At 40.6% G+C, this 23,394-nt stretch overlaps 2 protein-coding genes across 7 annotated transcripts in view; one reads left to right on the top strand and one right to left on the bottom strand.

The window, feature by feature from the left end:
• Window positions 1-23,394, top strand: part of OSBPL1A (oxysterol binding protein like 1A) — a 156,156-nt gene that overhangs the window by 62,129 nt on the left and 70,633 nt on the right. The window lies entirely within an intron of this gene.
• IMPACT (impact RWD domain protein) lies at window positions 4,099-19,796 on the bottom strand. Of its 6 annotated transcripts, none has more exons than XM_082234852.1 (11): window positions 19,683-19,796; window positions 18,233-18,361; window positions 17,046-17,098; window positions 16,513-16,575; window positions 15,558-15,643; window positions 13,293-13,424; window positions 12,218-12,312; window positions 8,691-8,764; window positions 8,334-8,424; window positions 5,792-5,926; window positions 4,099-4,465 (listed from the first exon to the last, which is right to left on the bottom strand). In XM_082234852.1, the coding sequence occupies exons 1-11, from the start codon at window positions 19,716-19,718 to the stop codon at window positions 4,403-4,405; spliced, it is 957 nt and encodes a 318-aa protein (XP_082090978.1). In that variant the 5' UTR covers window positions 19,719-19,796; the 3' UTR covers window positions 4,099-4,402. The 6 variants fall into 6 exon arrangements, with proteins under 6 accessions (XP_082090978.1, XP_082090980.1, XP_082090977.1 ...); XM_082234854.1 differs by having other exon boundaries at window positions 13,293-13,421; XM_082234851.1 differs by lacking the exon at window positions 19,683-19,796 and adding an exon at window positions 19,496-19,644.

Genomic DNA, 23,394 nt, shown 5'->3' with positions numbered 1-23,394 from the left:
TTCCCTCCCAATGACCAACAGTGCTGTATCATGACAACAAAATATCATTTCACATATTGTTGGGAGGAAAAAGTGAGCAACCCAACCCAAAAAACTTACCCTCTTTCTCCCTCAGAATAACTTGGCATTGTCTTCCTACTTAAAAGGTAAAGGGACCCCTGACTGTTAAGTCCAGTCGCGGATGACTCTGGGGTTGCAGTGCTCATCTCGCTTTACTGGCTGAGGGAGCCGCCGTTTGTCCGCAGACAGCTTTCTGGGTCATGTGGCCAGCATGACTAAGCTGCTTCTGGCGAACCAGAGCAGCACACAGAAACGCTGTTTACCTTGCACTACGACATGCTTTCGAACTGCTAGGTTGGCAGGAGCAGGGACCGAGCAACGGGAGCTCACCCCGTCACGGGGATTCGAACCACCGACCTTCTGATCGGCAAGTCCAAGGCCCTGTGGCTTAACCCACAGCACCACCCATGTCCCACTTACACCTACCTTAATCCCCTAAATTTATCAGTGAAAACAGCAGAACAGCCCTACTAAACCCAGCACAGGACTGTATGCCATTAGAAAGCTGAGGTACATTAAAGGCTAGGTCACGGCACAATACACTTAACTGAAAGATTAATTTGTTGTGATGCATCTTGTTTGTGTCTTGTGTATGAGATACGCACACAAAACTTTCCTCCACTTCCCAACCCAGAAATTCAAGGAAGAGGATGCCCTGGATGATACCACAGCTGGTGAGAAAATGTACACTGAAGAGAGAAAAGTTGTACATCTGTGGATTTTACTTTTAAAGACAAAATATGCTTTACTATAGTGGATGGATTTCATAATACAGTAAGCCCACAACTTACGCACATTTAACTTGTGCACATTCAGCATTATGTGCTTGGCAAAAATAATTATGATGATGATTGAAAATATGAAAATGGGGCAGAAAGGGGGTGAGTGTCTGAGCAAAAAAGACTTTGGCAATCTCCACCGCTACCGCCGCCATTGTACCCAATATGTTTTGACTAGACATGATTTTGGCATTAGGGACATAACCCCCATGTAAGTTGAGGGCTTGCTGTATTTAGCTAATCTGTGCACACTCCAAAACAAAACTGACTTCCAAGATGAAGTCTGCATAGTCAATAGTAAGTACAAATTTTAAAAAAAACCATATAGTTCTACTGACATCTACTGGAAAGAAACAACTCCTAATGCAGTACTTCAAAGTTGTTGCTTTATTTGTAAGACCATAAGTTTGTAAATGTAGACTAATATAATAATTTTAATATCAGGTGTAAACACATTTTAGATTCATTTAATAAATATTTGTTAAATATAGATAACGAAGTAATTATAAGTAGAGAAGCGAGTTTCAGGAAAACACTGTACCAGCTCCTCCTAATGATAGTGTTGGTGGATTAATCTGAACAAGACAGCATACAAGACCAAGAACCAATTCCGATTGTTAAATTTGCCTTCAGCGAATTTGAGCTGCCTTTGGCCTTGTTGTAAAATGTAATGGTTTCATCCCATGCATTTTTTGCAAGGCACTCATGTGCTTTAATTGCTATTAGCAAGAAGCCTTTGAAAACCTGTGTGGCAAGACATTCCAGGGCCAGTGACACAGCAGGGTTTAATTCCTCTGGATGATGAAACACAGTGTAGATTTATGGGTCCTCTGCAATGTTTTATTTATAAATATGCAAGTAGGGCACGCTGGAAACCAATAAGCAGACACCAACAGCAGGCAGCAAATTTACAAATCCTGCATCAGATTCCTAGAGAGCAACATGTGCAACCCTGCTAAGTCTATTATTGAGTTCCTACTCTGCAGTTTCCAAACAGTCTTCAAAGGCAGCCCTACATACAGTGCGCTATAGAAGTCAATGCTAAGTTTTACCAGAGCATCGCTAACTGTGAGTAGGCTGTCACTGCCTAGGGGGTGCCAGAGCTGGAACACCAGCCAAAGCCAATGAAAGTCACTACCTGGGCCAACAGTGACCAAGCAGGATTTAGAAGTAGCCCCAGACTACAAAATAGATCCTTTGGGGCAGTGCAACCCTTTACAGAACAGCTTGAACACTATCTCTCTGTTAGCAAATCCCACATTTGGAAAGCCTGGTGAGGCATGTGAAGGAGCTATATACACATACAGCACCGACACATGTGTCTATGGCTGCTCTGTGCATGTGGGAAGATGCTGGTGAGATGCAGGAAATGGCTGCATAAGTGCAGTGCATTAACTAAAACACAGTGGTACCTTGGTTGTCGAACGGCTTGGCTCCCAAACAAATTGGCTCTCGAACACCGCAAACCCAGAAGTAAGTGCTCCAGTTTGCGAACGTCTTTTGGAAGCCGAACATCCAACGCAGCTTCCGCAGGAAGCTCCTGCAGCCAATCAGAAGCTGCGCCTTGGTTTTCGAATGGTTCCCGCAGTCGAACGGACTTCTAGAACGGATTAAGTTTGACAACCAAGGTACTACTATACAGTTAAACATTCCTACTTCTCTGAGTAATAGGGTTTCGGTTTCGGCTCTCCAAAGCAAGCAAAGAGCCTTTTAGAAGCCCTCACCCTCTCCCCAATGCCAACGCTCGCTTTTGCAAACCCCATATCCTACTCGTATTTCCTGCTAGCTACATTCCTACTATAAGCTGCTTCTCTGACCATACCCAACCACTTACAGAGCACCAAACCAAGACCCCACGCTACAGACAAGACTGCTTACTGATGACAAGGGCTGTTTCCTTAATAGCAATCAGGAGCAACAGGTGATGCTGGCAGCTAGGACAATACTTCCAATTTATAGAAGTACAGTGGTACCTCCGGTTACATACTTAATTCATCCCAGAGGTCCATTCCTAACCTGAAACTGTTCTTAACCTGAAGCACCACTTTAGCTAATGGGGCCTCCTGCTGCCGCCGAAGCATAATTTCTGTTCTCATCCTGAAGCAAAGTTCTTAACCCGAGGTAATATTTCTGGGTTAGTGGAGTCTGTAACCTGAAGTGTATGTAACCTGAAGCGTATGTAACCCAAGGTACCACTGTATTATAATTTCAGAACTGAACTGTTTCATAACCCATTTTGTAGGTACTATGTGTTTCCTCAATTCTAACCAGTATTGACTCTGTCAATAGTCAACCACAAAAAAAAACTTTTGCAAAGAACTATAAGAGCAGGTTTATTTCATTCAGTGTCAAGAGTAAAAATAAAACTAAAAATCCAAGAACTTTTAATGCATTTTTATAATGGAGTTACTGTCAGAAGCGATTTTATACTTTTGTAGTTGATGGATATCAAGTTCGCTTTTCTTTGATTTTGGTAAAGATGCCATAAATAAAAACCTAATCTAATCCATTCAATACAACTGTGCCCATGACATTTTACAGAACTGGATCGCAAATTGAAAAAAACAAATAAGACTAATAAATTCAGAGTAAAAGAGTTTGCCAAGCACATGAACTTGACGTCCTGTACTATCAACTTAGCGTCTCAGGTGTGTAGACAACCAAACAGCAATTTCCACTTGCAGACCTACAATCCACAAGAAGCGAGTTCAATCTTTTATGAAGAAACTATAATAAGCATTAAAATTGCCTCACAGTTCTATTTCAATATGAAATACACTTACAATCATCACAGTAGTGAGCAAGCTGTTCAAATGAATTTTTTTTTTAAACCCCCAAGATTGCAAATCAATTAAAACATATGATTCAGCTAGCATTAAGCACTTTTACATACCATTGTTCCAATGTCCCCACTGTGGAAGGACGTGTGGATCCAGAATTGGTCTCCACAGTCACTTACGGACTCATTGTTAAAACCATGTTTATGGAAGACAATCTTACTCGGTGATCGCCAAAGAAGAAGAAGAAATGTTATGTATTACTTCAGGTGAACCTCACTTATAAGAGCTAGTTTGATGGCCAGACTATAGCATAGAAATTTGCCAGTAAGAAAATCTGGGAAATGAAAATACAGTACAAACCAGAACTTGACAGTAGGCTGAAGCTTCATTTTTCAAAGGTGCTTAAGATTCCTACTTGGTGCAATTAATTCTTCCTTCCCCAGAAAACCCTTCCCCAGAAGTGAAAGATAAGACAGGGAAACTCTGAATTTCCTCATTTAATTGTTCTTAACAAAGTAAGTAACTGAATACAGAAGAAATCTCATTTGTTTAAGGCCTTGGTTTCTGAGCAGCTGAGGCATTGAACAAACTGAAAACATTTTCTGGCCACTGAGTTCTGTTACTATGAAATATTTCTTTTTACTCCAAAATATTTCCATGTCTTCGAGATAAAACATTTAGGATTACAAAAAATCCTTTCACTATCTGAGTGACTGGTGTTTTAACTGCATACATACAGGGGAAAGATAAAATGGCTATGCGATTTTGCAAACTGAATTAATGTTACATTTTCTTCTTGTCCTTCCTTATTCTTTTGTTCTTCCCCAGCTGCTTAGATAAATTTTCCTAGAGAGAGGAGGGAAAAAATCAAAATGAGCACGACTTATTTCTTACTCTGCATAAGCTGCTGTGCTTTTCTGCACTGGTAGGATACTTTCAAGGTTAATGATCTACAATTAATACTCTGTTTAGTTTTATGTTTTCCTGATTCACTGAACGGATTCTGAAAAGATTGATACTTGTGTCATTAAGATTATTTCTGAATGGAAAAAGTTGTCTGCAAAATGATGCTAACCATTCATAACCATTGGAGACGTTACAGAACAGATTCCATTTCAACTTTTTGCTGTTAGGCTTTATATAGGAGCTGTTTTCTCTTAGGTATGAGTGACAGACAATACAACTGGAGCTCTTTCTTGCCACCTGTGGGGCTTTCTGCACAGAAAACAGGCACTACATTAACAACATAGCGTAAATAAATTACACTGTACTTTCCATGGCACACTGGTGTTGTTTCTGATTAATATAATTTTTAAAAGAGTAATGTTTAGACTATTATGCTTCATTTACCCCCTCTTTTATATGACCAAGATCAATAATACTATTGTATAACCCACTGAATCATAAAACACCACGTTTTTTTCAGAGCAGGTGGCGTTTTAGGGCTCTGAAAGATTTTAAGTATTGGATGCATTCCAAAAAACTTAGCAACTGGTACAAAAGACAGTTGATTTCAGATGAACATGAAGTTTTTACAGGTTTTATACCCTGTTTACAGAATTACCTTCAACACAGGGTAGAAATTAGTCTCCTAAAAATTCAAGACCCTCTGTCACTTTCTATAGCCTTTACCTTTAAAATTCTCCATCTCTCCGCCACAGCCCACCTAATCTCCTCTTATTACATGTCTTAGCTTTGCCATGTTTCATGGTGCTACTTGATCTTTCCCTCTCTGTCTTCAGTGCTCATCTTCCAACTCCTGTTCTTTCCTTTTGCCACAGAAATCATGCACCAAACACATCAAGCAGAAAAGGAAGCAAGACCGAAAAGTGGCGTTCAGCCACTCACAAGCATGCACCTCTGACTTTATTCCATTGTTTCCTTCTCAGAACCAGTCCCACGCTGAACTTGTGGGGAGGTGAAGGAGAAAACTGTCAGTCCGGGGATTGGGCATGAGAAATAATATTCACCAAAACACAACCTATTCCTTGAAAAAGCTTTCCCACCAAACTACTTTTAAACTTGGGGGGGGGGGATTTAAATAGTAGTTTTCTCATGCAAGAAGTAAACTGAAAAAATCAGTTACATGTACATGCCATTTTAGAGTATGTCTATGTGTGTGGCATTTCAGCAGCCAGTTAACAGAAGCCATCGCTATTAGGGTAGACTTACAGGGGACTTGGTGTAGTTCTGTTCCACAAGTATATTTCTGGCACAATTGTTGATGTGTTTAAAACGATCTGGTCCTAGCAGGATACCACCATACCAGCGGGACACCACCACCAGAACATTGCGGACATCCAGGATCTGTATAAAAACACTTGTCCATTAACATCTGGAAGATGAGCTGTGTGACTTGTGTCTGCCTGGATGCGCTCTCCTGTATACAATGAGCGCATGTCATTGTTGATGCCACGCTCTGGAATATTTCTAGAAACAAACATTACTCTTTTTTTGTTTTAAGCACAAGCCAACTCCGTCTTCCCTTGCCCAAAATTCTTTAATAAGAAAAGCTGGCATTGGTCCAGAAACTCAAATTCTGCACTGGTACATCAACAATTTAGGCATATCCAGCATCTACAGTGGTACCTCGGGTTACATACGCTTCAGGTTACACACTCCGCTAACCCAGAAAGTGCTTCAGGTTAAGAACTTTGCTTCAGGATAAGAACAGAAATCGGGCTCCGGCGGCACAGCAGCAGCAGGAGGCCCCATTAGCGAAAGTGGTGCTTCAGGTTAAGAACAGTTTCAGGTTAACAACGGACCTCCGGAACGAATTAAGTACTTAACCCGAGGTACCACTGTACTTAATAAATTCAGCATCTGACTGTTAACTACTCTCACTATTGGGGAAGAAGTACAGCAGGAAGAGGAGAGCTATTGTAAATGAAATGTAGAGGGCTGCAGGAGTGGAGGCAGCAGCGCCACCTGCCGGACCCCAGACCTCCCATTCAGCGAAGGCTAAAATCACTACAGGGGAAAAATCCAGCAGGTGAAGCTCTTCTGGCCATAATGTGTAAACAGGGGCATTGTGAGGGCGTTTAGCTGAGTTTTAGGAGGATGCCCAGTGTGCTATCTCACAGTGTACGTAGGACCAAGAGACATGGATGGAGAGGAAGCTGCTGCAGTGACCTGCAACACCTGTGCCCTGATTGTCTTGCTGACTGAAAATGGGCAACACTACGCCTGCAGCAAGAGCAAGCTGGAAGAGAAGCTACAGCAACTTGAAGCCTCTTAGAGACCAGATATTAGATGAGGCTGGAGCATGACGGACTCGTGGAATGCTGGACACAATCTTTCACCTGCCCATTGCATGTATCTAGTTTTTAAATACAGCCATAAGGCTGATCAGCATGGAGAAACCAATTCATGGCCTTGGACCAGATTAGGACCATGGGCTATGCTTTCAAATTATCTCCGTTGCAAGATCCACAAAGATTCTTTAAAAGTTTTGTTGTTTTCACCAACATATACAAACAGTAAAGAATTCATGATAGCAAATATGTCAAAGAAGAGAATACTTTCCTCCCATCATTTAGCCAAGTAGGTCCTTCCCAAGGGTGCTCTCTGACGGGGAGTCAGTTTTTGAGCCATTGCTCAAAAACACACACACCAAATCTCTGGGAAGTAATTGCCAAATGCTTTAAGTCCCAGTTATTTTAAAACCACATTGGGATTTTCAAAAAACCAAATTCTGTCACAGACATCAAATTCCAAGTGTTCAAAACTGTAAAACATGAACAGGTCATGTTGTCTGCATCTCCCTTAGGAGGAGATCTACTACAGTAAAAGGAAACAGCACACAGACAAAGAAGGTGGTCCTCCTTTGTTTCAGACACAATTCATAGCAATTTCTTTTTTAATAAATCCCAGTTGCATGGCTACTCTTTTCACTGTTGAAAGACGGAGTACTATTAAGGCTTTTCTGGGTTCCCATGCCTTTAAATGAAGCGCTTCTAATTTACAGGTTCAAGCAATTTTATTGCCATCTATTGATTACATTGGGGGGATTAGTGACTAATCTCCCCTTGAGTAGCCTCCCTGAGAATTGCCCTGCGTCAATTTCCTTTCCCCACAGGGGAGTCTAATTACTTATTTCCTCTTTTTTTAATAGAAAGCCAGCGATTTAATTTTTTTTAAAAATGTACTTGATTCTTCTACTGTTTTAATCTGTTATGACCTGGCACACGAGGAGGATGAAGAACTTTTCAGCAGGTGCAGAATTTATGGTTAATTATGGTTTGATGTGACATATGAACTGGGTTTCTATGTGATGTGATGTCACCATATTTTGAAACACTCAAGTCCCGTCAGCCAGTGATGTGTGGCATATGGGCAAGGAATCTCACTGCACCATAATGTAAATGTGATGTAAAGGAAACAGGGGAAATTAGGCACAGAATGCCATTTTCAGTGTTTCTGTCTCTAGTATCTTTCTGCGAATCTTGTAATTCTACACCTAGAAACTGAAATTTCCACTAAATAGTACCTAGATGGTAGGATGTTTTTATTACTGTACAGTCTTTCCATCATTTAGCTCCCATGTGTAAAAATACTCAAATAATGCTTTCTAATCATTATCTATCAGCTATCTAATCTATCTATCATCTACACTCAATACAGATTTGTAGAATAAACTTTATTTCAGAACTACAATACAAACACTGGGGGCGGGGGGGGGGGAATTCTCCAATTACCAATTGGTTCCTTTTACCTGCATGAGATGGAGAAGACGTCCACCTGCGGCTGTTTCACCGTCATCTTCACAATCCTGTAAGAAAGTCTGCTTGTCTTCACAGTATATCCTAAAAGCAAAAAGTGAAACCAAAGGTGTCAAGTAACAAAGCAAACATCCTTACATGTTTGCTGCTTATCCCATAATACATATCTCAACAATATTGTTTATGGGGCTCTTGCTTTTATTCAAACGCCTTAAAATCTATCATAACCACCTGTAGTTACACTGTATGACAGCGCGAGAGAGTTTTGATGCTATTAAGGTAACAATCAAGGCAGATGTTTCTCTTGTTCATCCCTCTGAAATAATTGTCACTGAAAATTGGCTACTCACCTGTATGCGTATATATTGTGAGTAGCACTGGCTATTTTCTTATTCTTGTACAACTCAGCAAGAACATTTTTCACCTACGAAGGAAAAAAATGTTTTTTTTCTCCCAACGTATAAATGCTTATATGCTTCACTTTTAATGTTTTGCAAACAAGGCTCATTCTCTGCAGTTACTACTAAAACATTTCAATTAAATTAAATGCAACAGTGGTGCAGACTGCAATATGGCGTCCATACTTCTGGTACAAGAAATTATTCATTTGCGCAAGTACATGTTTCCTTGGCAGTAAATGCCACTGGATGCAGTGGTGTATACGTCTGTGCAAATGTGCCCAGGACAACAGCCTGCAAGCGTAAAATTTAAGACAGCCTTTGCCAACGTGGTGCCCTCAAGATGTTTGTACTACAATGCCTATCAGTCAGCATGCCCAATAGAATGACAGGAATTGTAGTTCAAAATATCTGGTGGATGCAAGGTTGGCAAAGGCTAATTTAAGATTTGGTGTAATGGTAAAATGCACCCAGTACCACCTGAGATAGTGATGCTCAAGGAAGTTAATGTGTTAACCACAAAACTCCAAAGACCACAAGTGCCATGAAGATCTTGCCAAGACAACCAAGGGTGTCCCAGAGTACAACTTCAGCTACATGGACTGTTGGGGCTTACAAGGAACATGGACTGGGATGGGGGAAGAAAAGAAAGGATCAGGTTACAGATTGACAGAAGGGCTGATTCTTTGGGTTAGCATTTTTTTTACCATTGTTCAGCCTCCATGTTCGTCTGTATGTAGTACCTTCTACTGCTTTTCTTTGGAGGAAAGTGTCTGGAACTTGGACTGTATCACCAATGTCCTTAGTTATGATAAAACTATACATAATTTAAAAGAATGGCTGAAAAATGTGATGCAAACATAAGCTGAGATCCTACATTTCCTTCTCTAGACAGCAGAGCTCATGGAATATACCTTCCCATCTCCACCCTCTCCACAGACCTCTGCAATTCTCCTCTGTGGGGTCCTTCAAAGTGGTATTGGGAAATGAGGGAGTCCATGAACGGAAGATGCACTTGGGATTCAAAGCCATTGTCAAATTTTTAAATGAAGAGTGTGGGTGGAGTAAAGAGAAGGTAAAGATGAAGGATATAGCAAACTGTTGAGGAAGGAAAGCACTGGAGGAAGATCGACCTGCAGCTCTTAGCCTTGGGAAAAGTTTTGTATGCTTAGAAACGTGAGCAGCTAGCCAGGTACACAGGGCCAGTCTTGTACATTTGGCAAGGCATGTGAGGAGGTGAAAAATGGGGCCCTTGATATCTTATTAAAGCAAAACACTACTGATCAGATGCCAGAGAAGATGCACTGCCTGATCTAGAAAGTCACAAGGGGCTCTTTGTGTAAGAAAATGAAATACGAAGCGGTAGAAATAACGTCAACAGGCCTTTACAGATCAAGACATCAAAGGCTGCTTCTGGGGGTTGGCACCCCAGACCCACACACCATCTTCCTCTTTGAGCTCTAGGTCACTCTGTGTAGCCTGTAAAGTCTTTTTCTCACTCAGAAACTTAAATCAACAGGATCAACAGTATGTGGATTAAAACAACAACAACACACACTGGGTTGCTGTTTTGCCCAATAGGTTACAGAATCTATTGTGTTAATCTGTGGAAATAATCAAGATTCCTCCAATACCCCTTTTACACATTTAATCTTTGTCTGCACTGTAGGCCCTAAGAGCTCAATAAAGAATTAGATGGTAATTTATTAGCTGTCCTTCCCCCCATATCTCCTTAAACGTAGTTATCTATTGTTCTGTTCTTATCAGATGGCTCGTGTTTCCCTTTACTAGATAAACCTTGTGATGAAAAAACTGTTTTAATAAACAATGCATAATTAATACCACTTTAAGCAAAACATTATTAAAGCTGTGAGAGCTCGAGAAAACATGCCTGGCAAGCAAATTGCTTTTAATTCAAAAGGAGAGAAAAAAAGTCATCTCTCTAGAGTTATCAAAATACATCTCCAATATTTATCTTTGCAGTATTCCCATTATTTCACAGCAAATTCACTTACTATGCTGGGGAGAGGGAAAAACTGATATAGTATACCTCAAGACACAGTTCTGCAAAGAGAATTTTGCTTTGAAAACAGTTTCCCAAATCATATATTTCCCTTTCTAAGGGAAAAATGCACCAAAGGAGGGCAATGTAAATAACTAACTGTGCTAATAATCAACCAGCAATTCTAGAACAGTTTCCACCACCACCACCACCACGCAAATGGGACTGAGCTGGCACAGTCTGGTATGTGTGCATTAATAGTGCATTCCTATGAATATCTACTCAGGAGTATGTCCCACTGAGGCCAGTGGGCCATACTCCAAACTCTAGTGGTGCAGCAATAAAACATTTGGCAAATCTGCAAAACTAAGCAGGGTTTCAAACTGGATGGTGGACCACATGTTGAGATGCCTGCATTGCAGGGGGCTGGACTAGATAACTGTCAGGTCCCTTGAAACTTCAGTCACCACAGGTGTTCATGTCAGCAGAGGGGAACAGCCTAGGAAACAAAGGAGGCGTTTGCACTGCACCAAATCCCACTACAGTTGCTCACAGATGTATTTCCCACAGGTAATTTATTTGCAGAGGCATAAAGCTGGCCAAGGGATGCGGGTGGCACTGTGGTCTAAACCACTGAGCCTCTTGGGCTTGCCAATCAGAAGGTCAGCGGTTTGAATCCCCGCGACGGGGTGAGCTCCTGTTCTTCGGCCCCAACTCCTGCCAACCTAACAGTTCGAAAGCACACCAAAAAGTGCAAGTAGATAAATAGGTGCCGCTCTGGCGGGAAGGTGCGCTGCTCTGGTTTTGGTGTTCCGTTGCACAAGAAGCAGTAGCCACATGACCCAGAAAAACTGTCTGAGGACAAACGCTGGCTCCCTCAACCTGTAAAGAGAGATGAGCGCAGCAACCCCAGAGTCGTTCGCAACTGGACTTAACTGTCAGGGGTCCTTTACCTTTTTTAAAGCTGGCCACTGTGGATACTTTGGTCTTATGCTTTTCAAATAAAAGCTTTCACAGAACAGATAATGCCTGTAGGACTCTGTAAGTTATCCCAGAGCTGAGGATAACATGTGCTATTTCTGTGAAATCCGCTGCTCAGTTTCAAGCCAGATATACAACCCTATTGATTCAAAAGGTTACCACTCATCTTTTCTTATCTGATTATCTTGAATCCAAATTACTGCACACCTCTTTTTTTACAAATATCCTGGATCCAAAAGGCTACCACGCATCTCTTCTTTCAAGATAATCCTGAATCTAAATTCCCCAGGTCATTCATTTTAATCTGGATAGCAATATTTAAGCCAAAAAAAACCCTCTGGAATGGATGGCAGAAATCTGTATTTTGCAGAAGAAAACATATTTGTGGTGTCTGTGTTAAGCAAATAAGAACATATACATATATGCTTACAAATGTATACTTATAACCTAGAGACGAGGAGACTGAAAGGCCTGTCAGAAAGCAGATTTTACTAACCTGTTTGGGGCTCACAACAGGTGCTAAATGTGCCTGGAAAGTGCTTCTTCGGTCTGTAATTGGGTTTCCATGATAAATTGGAGGCAGCTCTTCATCTGCAAAGTTAAGAATTTAGGTTTTGTGCAAAGGTGGGCTACTGTACCATCTCTCCAACTAATTCAGAATGCCCCTGCTAAACTAGTCTCTCCCTCCGTCTCCTACGATCACAAGCTTCACTCCTCTCTTTTAAATCCTTTACACTGATTTCTTTGCTTGTCTTCCATCAACTTTTAAAGCTTTCCTTCTCTACAGCTTGCTACATGTTTACTATGGGTTAAAAACTGCAAACAAAACGCTGCCTCAAACAGGGAAGAAAGTCAGGGAATAGCTGTGCATGAGCAGAGCGGAGAACATGAACGAAAGGCTCACTTCATGCTCATGTACGCAACACATGCTTCTCATAGTGGGGGGAATCTCCATGCCTCACTCTTCTAATCATATAGCATAATCTCACCTAGGATCACACTCCTGTCTGTTCTGCACCATGCCATTTGCTAAGCCATTCACTGTACCAACAATAACTTCCCTATTGATCCCTTCACAATTGTGGTAAGGGGGTCCACACATAGAAAGCAGTGTGAGAGCTATGGCATTTTCGGATCCCACCTCTGATGTCCATGTGCTGAGTGAGGTGAATATCTGAGGGCGGAAGGTTCAGGAAAGAATGATCAGGGTTCCAGTTCCCACAGAGATCTGCACATGTAGTCTTCCCTAGCTCAGATGCCCATCTCTAACATGCAGAAGTTGGAGGCAAGCCTTAGGGAATCAGTCCCTTTGTAAATGTTCCTTCCTTCACAAAGGCATCAGTTCCTCTTTTTATTTTGCCAGACCCACTTTTTAATCAAAAGATCAGACAATACAGTGCAGATACCTAACACAAAGTCACAGGAGGACAAGGTGATTTGCAGTAGTGCTTTCACATGGCTTGGCTCCACTTCATGAGCGCCGTTTCATATATATATATATATATATATATATATTTAATAGACACAAAAGTAAGAGTGGAAACATAACTAAACAGCAATAGCTACTCTACCTTCTTGGCTTTCTGACAGATCAAAATTCAGAGTTACAGCTGCACATTCCCGGAGGGGTTGATACTCCAGTGAAAAATTCTCTTCGTACTCCAGATCAGTTTCTTCTGTAATTTTTTTAACATCTGGTCCTACTGGTATAAAAGCAATACCTGCTTTAAAAGACTTTCTTGACAGTTCAAACTATTTTAAGTGATTGGTAGCATCTGTGGGGAAGTTAGTGGTACAATTACATTTGCAACTGGCACTTCTTAAGAAACACGTATAACACATACTTTGAAAACTAAATAAAAAGGATGCATTGGTCATTCAGAGGGCAGAGCAAAGTATTAATTATAACTGTCTAAACCACATGTAAAGTACAGTGGTACTTTAATTCATTCCGGAGGTCCGTTCTTAACCTGAAACTGTTCTTAACCTGAAGCAACACTTTAGCTAATGGGGCCTCCCGCTGCCACCGCGCCACTGGAGCACGATTTCTGTTCTCATCCTGAAGCAAAGTTCTTAACCCGAGGTAATATTGCTGGGTTAGTGGAGTCTGTAACCTGAAGCATATGTAACCCGAGGTACCACTGTATTATAAAATATTTTGGACCCAATACTAGGAATACCTACATGTGCAATTGTCACATAACAACCTACAGGCAGGTTGCATTATTTTTCTGACATCCAAGTGCTTCCCATAACAGAAAAAAAGGAAAATGCATGAAGTGACACTCACACATTGTATTTTTCAGGGTTTAAAAGAAACACAAGGGTAAATTTTTCATGTGCAGATTTAGAGAACATAGCATAGCAAGTATTACACAGATCTTGCCATCTAACTTCTGTGCATTTTGAACTTGCAAAAATTAGCTCCAGGGATCACAAACATGTGTGCAAACATGGTCCGTATGTCTAAATTTCCCATTTCCGCTGTGTGACTCACATATTCAAAAGCCTTGAAAAACGTAGTAAGCATATCACTTCAGATAAACTCAAGCAAAGTTCAGATGATTACTAGGAAATTTCAGCAATAATCTACAGATGGGGTAAAGCAAGGCAAATTATTTGGCATAGATTTCTATAACGCCCCTTATTCTGCTGAATGTTCACTGTATCTCTCAGGATGCTCCAATCATTTTCACCCACATGCTGATTCCCTAGTACATGACACCAAAACATTATACCACTAGAGGGCAGAGAGAACTACCAAATGCAGGCATGGCTAAATGAACATCTGGGTTCAAGAATGCTTTGCAGAGGATATTTATTTTTTGTATCAAGATGATAAAATTGCAATTTGGAGGAATAACAAAAATGCCAGACTACATGCCTGTATATTCCAACTGTGTTGCTGTTCTGTTGACAGAGAAGCAAGACTTTGGTATGGTGGCTCCCACCCTTTGGAATTACTTCCTGTTACAAATCAGTCAGGTTCCATCTCAATTATTTTTTCAGTGTCTATGGAAGACCTTCCTTTCACAAGCTTGTTAAGTAGAGATTTTTATTCCCTGCCTGTATCGGCACTGGGCTTGAAAATTGTGTCTATATTGTTTTAACCGCTTTTCATTTGTCTTGTTGGAAGCAATTGATACATGAAATAAAAATAAATAAATAAATATTCCAGAACCTTAAGCCACATACAATGTTAATTAGTACTATTTCCATTGCATAAATATTTTTGTATTCCTGGTTTCAGTTCTGCTATCAGATATTTTTAAACGCTTACTAAACTGCAGCTGGTATTCCTGCTTTAATAGCACTCTCACCGTTTGTCACTTTAGGAGGACTGCTGAATCCTCTGAGAAGTGGCTAAAAGTGCCTTTCTAATAATAATCTGCTGATCTAGTGGAACTAGATGTAACACTTTGCTTGAAATTGGGTTTTATTGGGGGGAGGGGGGGTATAGAAAGCAGAATTGATCGTTTTCTCAAGCAACTGAAAGCGTCTTAGCCTGCCTCACATGATCCAGCTGCACGGGGACCTTACAGTGAACGAAGGCAAGACTGTGTAGACTGCCATAGCCCTTCCCATGTCTGATCATAAGCCCTGCATGTACTTCTGGTTATTGGGTCACATGGTGCCCAACAGGCTTTAACACAGCCTTCTCACTTCCCACTTGTGGTTTTTCTACACAGTAATGATCCAAAGTAATCATCTAGGGTTATATGCAGTGCCGTGTGAGCAGAGTTATGTCTGTGCAACAGGACTTCTCCTTCCTTTCCCCACGTGTTCCCAAAGCCTGCTCCGGAGCGTGGCCCAGACCCGTTTGTTTAGCACCTTACCTGAATCAGAAGACTGCGATTTTTCTATCAAAAATTCACGTATCTTCTCCACCCATAGATAAAGGATGCTTTCACCAAGATTCTGTCTGAAAAGCATGGCACAAAATATACAAATCTACTCCAGAATTACTTTTTTAATGGATAGCATCATAGAAATCTATATGTTTCAGATGTGGTTTAGGAGCCTTCTTGTGTAAAAATATCCTATGATACACCACTTTCATTCCAGGGACACAGATTGGCTTGTTCTTTAGGTTTTGGAAGAGAGCAGTCAGGAAGTGCAAACCTATGCATGCTTCCTCAGAAGTAAGTGCCACGTGATGTTACACCATGCCTAGTTTCGCTATAACAGTTGTCTCATTATACACTTTGCCTAGTTTCGCTATAACAGTTGTCTCATTAAAACAGAATGGACTATTTTGTATAAGATCCATAAATCTTCATTTCCAGCAAAAGGTTCTGCTTCATATTACTTTTTCAACATTGCTGCCATCTGCTGGAATTATGTATAAAACATTTCAGGACAGTATTTGGATTTTTAAAAATATAACCATGACATTTATTATGATTACATTTGTTTGCTTGTTTGTTTGTTATTCATTCATTCATTCATTCCCCGCCTTTTACTCTGACAGGACTCAAGGAGGCTTACAAATAAAACCAAGAATAGCTAAAAACATAGAAAAAATGATTAAGCATTAACAGAAGTCAAGCACATATATAATCTGAAAACATACAAATAACTGCAATAAAAGCAGCATGGCAGCAGCTATGCTTCTTCCTCATCAGAGCACTTGAAAGTCGTGGCCCTTTTAATACGATTTACAGATACAGCTGCACCCACTCTCCACTGGTTTGTGAAAACATGGTTTTCACAGAAAGCAGATACTATGCTAGATCCCAGCTTCCCATGCTTCTTTCTATGATTCGTATTCCTACAAACAGTACAACTTACACATAGAGTTCTTCCAGATAATTTGCAAGTTCCGCATATTCCTGTCCAGAAAGCCAAGGAGCACTAGAATAAAAAAAGGAACGTGCTAGTTTAATATTTGCATCATTTTAAAACCATTTTCTACTTCAAGATACTAAAAACACCTCATCGTGATTATGATTTTATATGTTTTGGCAAAATCAAATCATGTTGCAATTATACCTTCTTCTTCATACTGGTACAGTACCCATATCACAAAATATGATAATAAAAAACTAGGAAGAGACACATTTTCACTTGCTTTCTCTCTTATGTTGCTATAATTTAGAGTTTGCTGAGTTCCTTTAAACCAGGACGATTAGCTGATTTTGGCCAGAGGGCTACATTCCCTGTTGGTCAAATCTCCGAAGCTGAAGTGTGTATGGTCACCACACACTCACTTGCTCCACACAAGCCTGTGTATCACACACACAGATTGGTTACATATTATGAAACCAAGAGTTTGGAACAAAAGGCACAGAAGCTTTTTTCAAAAATATTAACTTATCACTTACTTAATTTGATAAATAGGTGGTGCTGTTGTCGGATATTCAGGAGGAAGGATCACCTGAAAAGTTTTAAAAGTAGATTAGCCAGAAATTTTCATTCCAAATCTAGCTGGGGACAGGGTGGAGGAGAAATGCAGGACAGTTCCAAAACATTGTTAAGGTATTAAATAACTGGAAACACTAGTACATAAATTCTTAGATGACAGTCCTGCACACAAAGTGAGCCTTACTTATGCATAAACATGTACAGAATCAGTATCTTAGGTACCTTATGTCTCTCCCATAATATACAGATTTTACTTTTCCCATTTTTTCGGCATTATACATGAGACAGATGCAAACATTAAAGGACAGAACCCACAGAACTATCTTGCCAACATTAAAACATACTTGGAGAAATAAAAATCCTAACCTACAAAGAAAGTTTTGCTTTTATAAAAGTTACAGAACTCTGCAACGACTAATAAAGTAGGATGTGTCTCCCTACATCCGACTGCATCATTTATAAATCAATTGTGTGCTAAAGAATAGTCCTAGTTATTCTTAAGTAGGGCACCAACAGTTTCAAGACAGGGTGGGGTCACATTCCTCACCACATTCCCCAATGATGCATTGCCATGCTAGCTCTGACCTCTAAAGACTGCATGTTGAGTGCAGTCACCATCAAGGGAATCCCTGCTCACAAACAGCACCTTGTGCTTACAGGCTTCACAGGATCGCGACCCCCGATTTTACAGGGTTCCTGACTGTGTGGATGCCCAGTGCAGAAGCGGCTGTGTGTTTGAAGGGATCCCCTTGCAGACAACCAGTTATGGTTCAGTTGTCAGAGGGTGGAGCTGATGCAGAACTTGCCCTGCTCTAAGCTTGAAATCATGAATGCCTTATATGTGAATAATGCATAATGAAGGCTAAAGTTAAACCCAAAAGACTTGAGGCCAAGCCACAACCCAGAATTCCTTCATTCTTCATTTTACTTGTATGCTGCTTTTCCACCAAAAGAATCAAGCGCAAAGCAGCTTACAACAACAACAACACCACCTCTCAAAATCAACCATTTCAGAATAATGTAATAAAACATTTCAGTACATTTACAACGTTACACCTCCTGACAACAGCAAAAGTAGGTTCAAAGATGCCCATCTGAGATATCCAGTTGCAAACTCAAAGACCAATTATGTTACAGGAAAACCTACCTGCAGACAGAGTCTCCACTTTGGCTTTTCCAGGCAGTCGCTAATCTGAATGCAGAATACTTTTGCATCTTCATCAATGGTGCACCATTCATCACCATATATAGCAGACAAGGCTTCAATTTCTTCTGTCTTAACAGAAAATTATGCAGTAATATTTTATTTTATAATAAAAAAATTCCTTCCAGTAGCACCTTAAAGACCAACTAAGTTAGTTCTTGGTATGAGCTTTCGTGTGCATGGACACTTCTTCAGATACACTGAAACAGAAGTTGCCAGATCCTTCTATATAGTGAGAAGGTGGGGAGGGGTATTACTCAGAAGGGTGGTGGGAATGGGAGATTGGCAGATAGCTGAGATGAGCCTGTTGACGACTCTTAACGACTGCAATAGGTCTTACAGGAAAAGGCAAGGGGTGAGAAGGTGAAAAATGGCTTAGTCGTGTATAATGAGATAAGAATCCAATGTCTTTGTTCAGACCAGGTCTCTCCATAGTTTTAAGTTTGGTAATGAGTTGCAATTCAGCAGCTTCTCTTTCCAGTCTATTTCTGAAATTCCTTTGTAGTAAAATAGCTACTTTGAGATCTTGTATAGAATGTCCTGGGAGATTGAAGTGTTCTCCTACTGGATTCTCTGTTTTGTGATTCTTGATGTTAGATTTATGTCCGTTTATTCTTTGGCGTAAGGTTTGGCCTGTTTGTCCAATATAGAGAGCTGAAGGACACTGTTGGCATTTGATGGCATACACAATGTTAGACGATGAGCAATTATTTATATACTGCTGAACTACAATAATTCCTAAGTAGTGTGCAATAAACTTGATGCAATGTAAATCAGTTAAAATTACAAATTCAGAATTCAGTTGTTGGAATAAACAAAGTCTTCAGTAGTCAGCACAAGCCGGCTCCCCAACACAGTGGCTGCTTAGGAGCAAGGTGTAACAGAATCAGAACATATGAAGAGCCTGCTAGATACCCATCTCATCCAGCAGCCTTGCCTCACAGTGCCCAAATCTAGGTGGACTTTAGGAGGCTATCAGAGAAATCCACTAAGGAAGGATTTATAAGCAGCAGCTAATAATGATGGTCGCATTAAGGTAGTGCGCATCTGCATACCAGGTGGTGGGAAAGTTTCATTAGGGGCATCCTGGAAGCATCTATCCGGCCACTCCTGAATTTGGTAGAATTGGGTCAGATCCAACGGGATTACGAATATATTAATATGCTTCAAGGTGATGCTAGACTACAATGCCCATCATTCGCTAACCATGCAAGTTGGGGTTGCAGGGCGATGGAGTCCAACCATATCTGGAACCACATGTGCGCCCCCATCGCGACCTTAGCATGCAGGCAAAACCCCTCAGGCAAACGCCCCGTTTCCCTGACCTGCCCCCTTCTCCTGGAAGCCGAGCCCGACGCCCCGCCATCAGCCTCCCGCTCCGCAACGCGCTCACTTGTCTCTGGGCCGTTTCCGGGTCACTCGCCGCCATCACGGCGCGAGGAGGCGGAGCTCGCGCGTCCAATCAGCCCAGCGCCCGGGACGCAGAATCCTTGCCCCCGAGAAAGAGGTTAGCGCATGTGCGTAAAGGCGAGGTGCAAAAAAACTCCAAAATTTTGGAGGACGCGTGTTGCGGGCTCCCTTAAGAGCCGAGAGTCGGAGGCGCTCGGGTTCTCGTGTGGAGGGCACGGTCACCCTTTAGGAAATGGGTATGGCTGAAAGGCCACGGGGAAATGCAATATGCAGCAGGAGAAACGCATGAAGACCAAAAAGATGCAAAAATAAGGTGTCTTTTTGAGCTTCCCAGTCGCGGTAAACAGCTGTTCTGTAATTCAGCAGAAAGTGTTTATAGATTTGGGGGTGCTGTAAAAGGGATTTGGCGTTTAGTAAATGTAAACACAGACTTGAACGCAGTCCCATTGGATCCAACAGAATCTGCTTTTTATTGGTGTTTATGGTAGTAGCTTGCATTGACGGTTTTGAAAAGCTAGAACACGGAACCATTGGCCAGCTTGCAACGTTGACAGGACTGTGTGGAAACTCTCACTATGAATAAATTCGTCAGAATGGGAGTGGTACACATGGCCTCTGCAATTTGCATCATTATGAACTTGAAAGTACAGTTACGATATTGCTTCAGGACCAGGGGCAAAGCAGGTGTGGCAATAACCACAGAAAATGTCCTTACCTACTTGAGCACCTGCGCACATATTCTAGGTGCACCCTGTTACATACATTTAAATGCTTTTACCACATTTGTTGGATTGTTCACATGTAGTCTCCATGCCAAGAAAGCGTTTACTAATGCTATACAGTACTGTATGTGAGTAGACAAGTACAAGTGATAAGTGCATTCGAATGTTCATTTCTGTATATAGAACACTTCTATACTAAGCATCGCATCTATGGTTGCCATTAAATCTGCTGCGATACAGCATGTTGAACACTCCCAAGCAGAAATCTATGCCAAACTGAGCCAAGCAGTGGCCCAAAACATTACTGGAAGCAATTACAGGGGAGCCATAGAATATGGGTCAAAACAGACATGGTAGTGGCCATAAATAAAGTGCTCACCCAAAAAATACACAAAGATGTCTACCTAGAAGTCATGTGTTCCAACCTACAAGCCATTTTTCCCAGTTGCTAAGTCCCATTACTCATTTCCACTATCTACAGAAGTTGGATATATCTAGACTTAAAGGCTTTTCTGCATTTTTCCTTTGTGTGCTTTTTTTAAATAAAAACTTATATGGCTAATTTCGTTGAAAATTCAGGTAATTAAAATAATGATTATCTTATGTTTTGACATTAAACTATGACTTTCTAAAGGAATGACGCTGATAGGTCCCTCTAAAAAGAAATGAAATACACAATATGTGCATTTGGGGGGGGGGTGGAATCAAGAGCACTTGCCTTCTCACTTTTTGGTGTAATGCAACAGCAGATGACACATCTACAGGGGAAAAAATGAAAGGCCATGCTAGTCAAGTTAATGATGAAATAGTCTGTTTTTTTGTGTTAACTCCTTCTAAAATCTGAATGTATTCCCATAATAGGCCTTACCACATAATTTATTTTGAATGTCTTATGGGCTTGATTTGAGGTAATTATGTGAGACAGGTAGACCTGCAATCATAGGTTTGTTGCAAAGCAAACTGTGTTCAGAGTCTTAGGATTCATATTGCATCTGAACATGAGCAATGCAGTCTTTGGAGAAGACTGTTTATTATCATGACGGCTATGTTTTACATGTTTTAACCCTCTTCTTAAGAGTCAGTTCAGATCTTTATGCTTTCTGTTCCCAGCACTTCACCATCATGTCCAAATTAGAATGGTTTCATCTCCCCTTTGATGAGGTACCCCACTTCTGTGCTGAGAGTACACACATCCTGCTGTAAGGAGAGATCATGTACAAGTTAGGAAACAGGAAACGTGAAGCAATCTTGTGCTTCCTATTCCAAATTTCCAAGACTATTCTAACAGCAAATTCACACAGGAGACTGCAGCTGTATTAACATTTAGTAAACCTTGCAGATCCAAGTGAGAGTACCGTTTGTGAAAACTATGCTTCCACGTGGGTGGCTACAATTCTTACAGTGGTGGCAGCTCAATGAATTTCAGATCTTTCTCTGAAGGAACTTGTAATTCTCTGGAGGAGGAAGAGGTCTCAGCCACTCCTTGTGAGTATCCATGATAGCTAAACTCATTTTTGAATGGTAAGAGTTCCAGAAGAGATAAGCATCAGCCCATCCTAAACACATTTTACACATGGATCTTATGCCAGCTGGTGCATCTGATCTCGTTTATGTAAGCAGTGAGTCAAGTCGTTATTGAAAGTAAACAAAACATCTCATTTTTTAAACTTAATTTGAATTAAGTTTTTAGCATCACAAGGAACATTTATTTAGGATTGTAATATTAAATATAGGACAGAAATGTGTGTGTGTTGCAAAAGTGTTATTCTATAAAGTACGAGCAACAAGATAGGTGGGCATGATTTTAAAAGACCATGCATTTAATATTAAAGAGAAGAATGTTAAAGTATACAGCCTTGCTTAATCAGAATGATGTGATCTATCTACCCCAATATTCTTTATCAAAAAGCACAGGAAATAATTTCCTGATCACGTACTGAACTACTTAGGTATGGGGATGGAGTCTTGGTCCTGTTATCTTGTTTCTCTTGAAATATCCATCCCTCATTACTTTATCTAATCTCCTTAATCTATTATCACCATTGTGATAATGAACTTTGATGGTGGTAAATTCCATAGACCAAGGCTGTGATTATGTCATTGCAGCAACTTTTATTTGAAAGCTCCTTGATATTACAGCTTATGCTCTGCGAGCCATTTTTGTAGTTCTGTTGTTTTGTTTACAAACTTCTGTAAGATTATTTCATTGGCTAGACTCCAACCAAAATACAACAGTTGTTCCATTCACTTTTCAAAATAATGTGTAATGTTCTGAGCTATCTCTTTAAGAAAAGAAATGAAGTGCTCACATCCTTCTAAAATGCAGTCCTATACATATTTACATTAAATTAAGCCTTTTAAAAAAACTCTGTAGGTGTTGCTTCCAAGGAAGTGTGGATAGGCTGCATGCTTCACTAACACAGGCTTTCAAAGGCCTTGATAGGTACGTAGTTTTGTTTTAATACTGCCCCCTTCTCTGTACCTCCTACTCAAGAAAGTGATAGCCAGAACTCTACATATGCATCACCAGTACCATAAAAGCATAGATTTTGTATAGTTTTTGTAATGTTCATAACATTCAATTTCCTGGTACTTTTTATGTGATGCTATTTCACAATGTTATCACTATATTTTAATAAGAAGAACCAAACACCACTAATAAAAACCGCCCACCTCATTACATCTTCCTTTGCATCTTTCTGGCTTCTAGTTCCTTCGGGTTAAACATGTCTAGTCAAGGAACAACCTACTCTTGACAAATTTTCTCACGGCGCTGTAGCTCCTGGCCTACTTTTGCAGTACATTATCTAATGGGAAATGGAAATTACTTTGTTTCAACACACTGGCACATTATTATAGTCTGTAACTATTAGCAACACTTTACTACAGATCTGTCTGCAGTTTTGGCATTATCACAGCTATTGCAAAATTATTCTCAAGTGCTGAAGGCACAAGTTAACACACTATGAGCTA

This window comes from Podarcis vaucheri, assembly GCF_965113315.1.
Source record: "Podarcis vaucheri genome assembly, chromosome: 8".
Classification (NCBI taxonomy): Eukaryota; Metazoa; Chordata; class Lepidosauria; order Squamata; family Lacertidae; genus Podarcis; species Podarcis vaucheri.
Note: the sequence above shows the minus strand (reverse complement) of the source record. Positions and strands in the feature narration are given on the sequence as shown.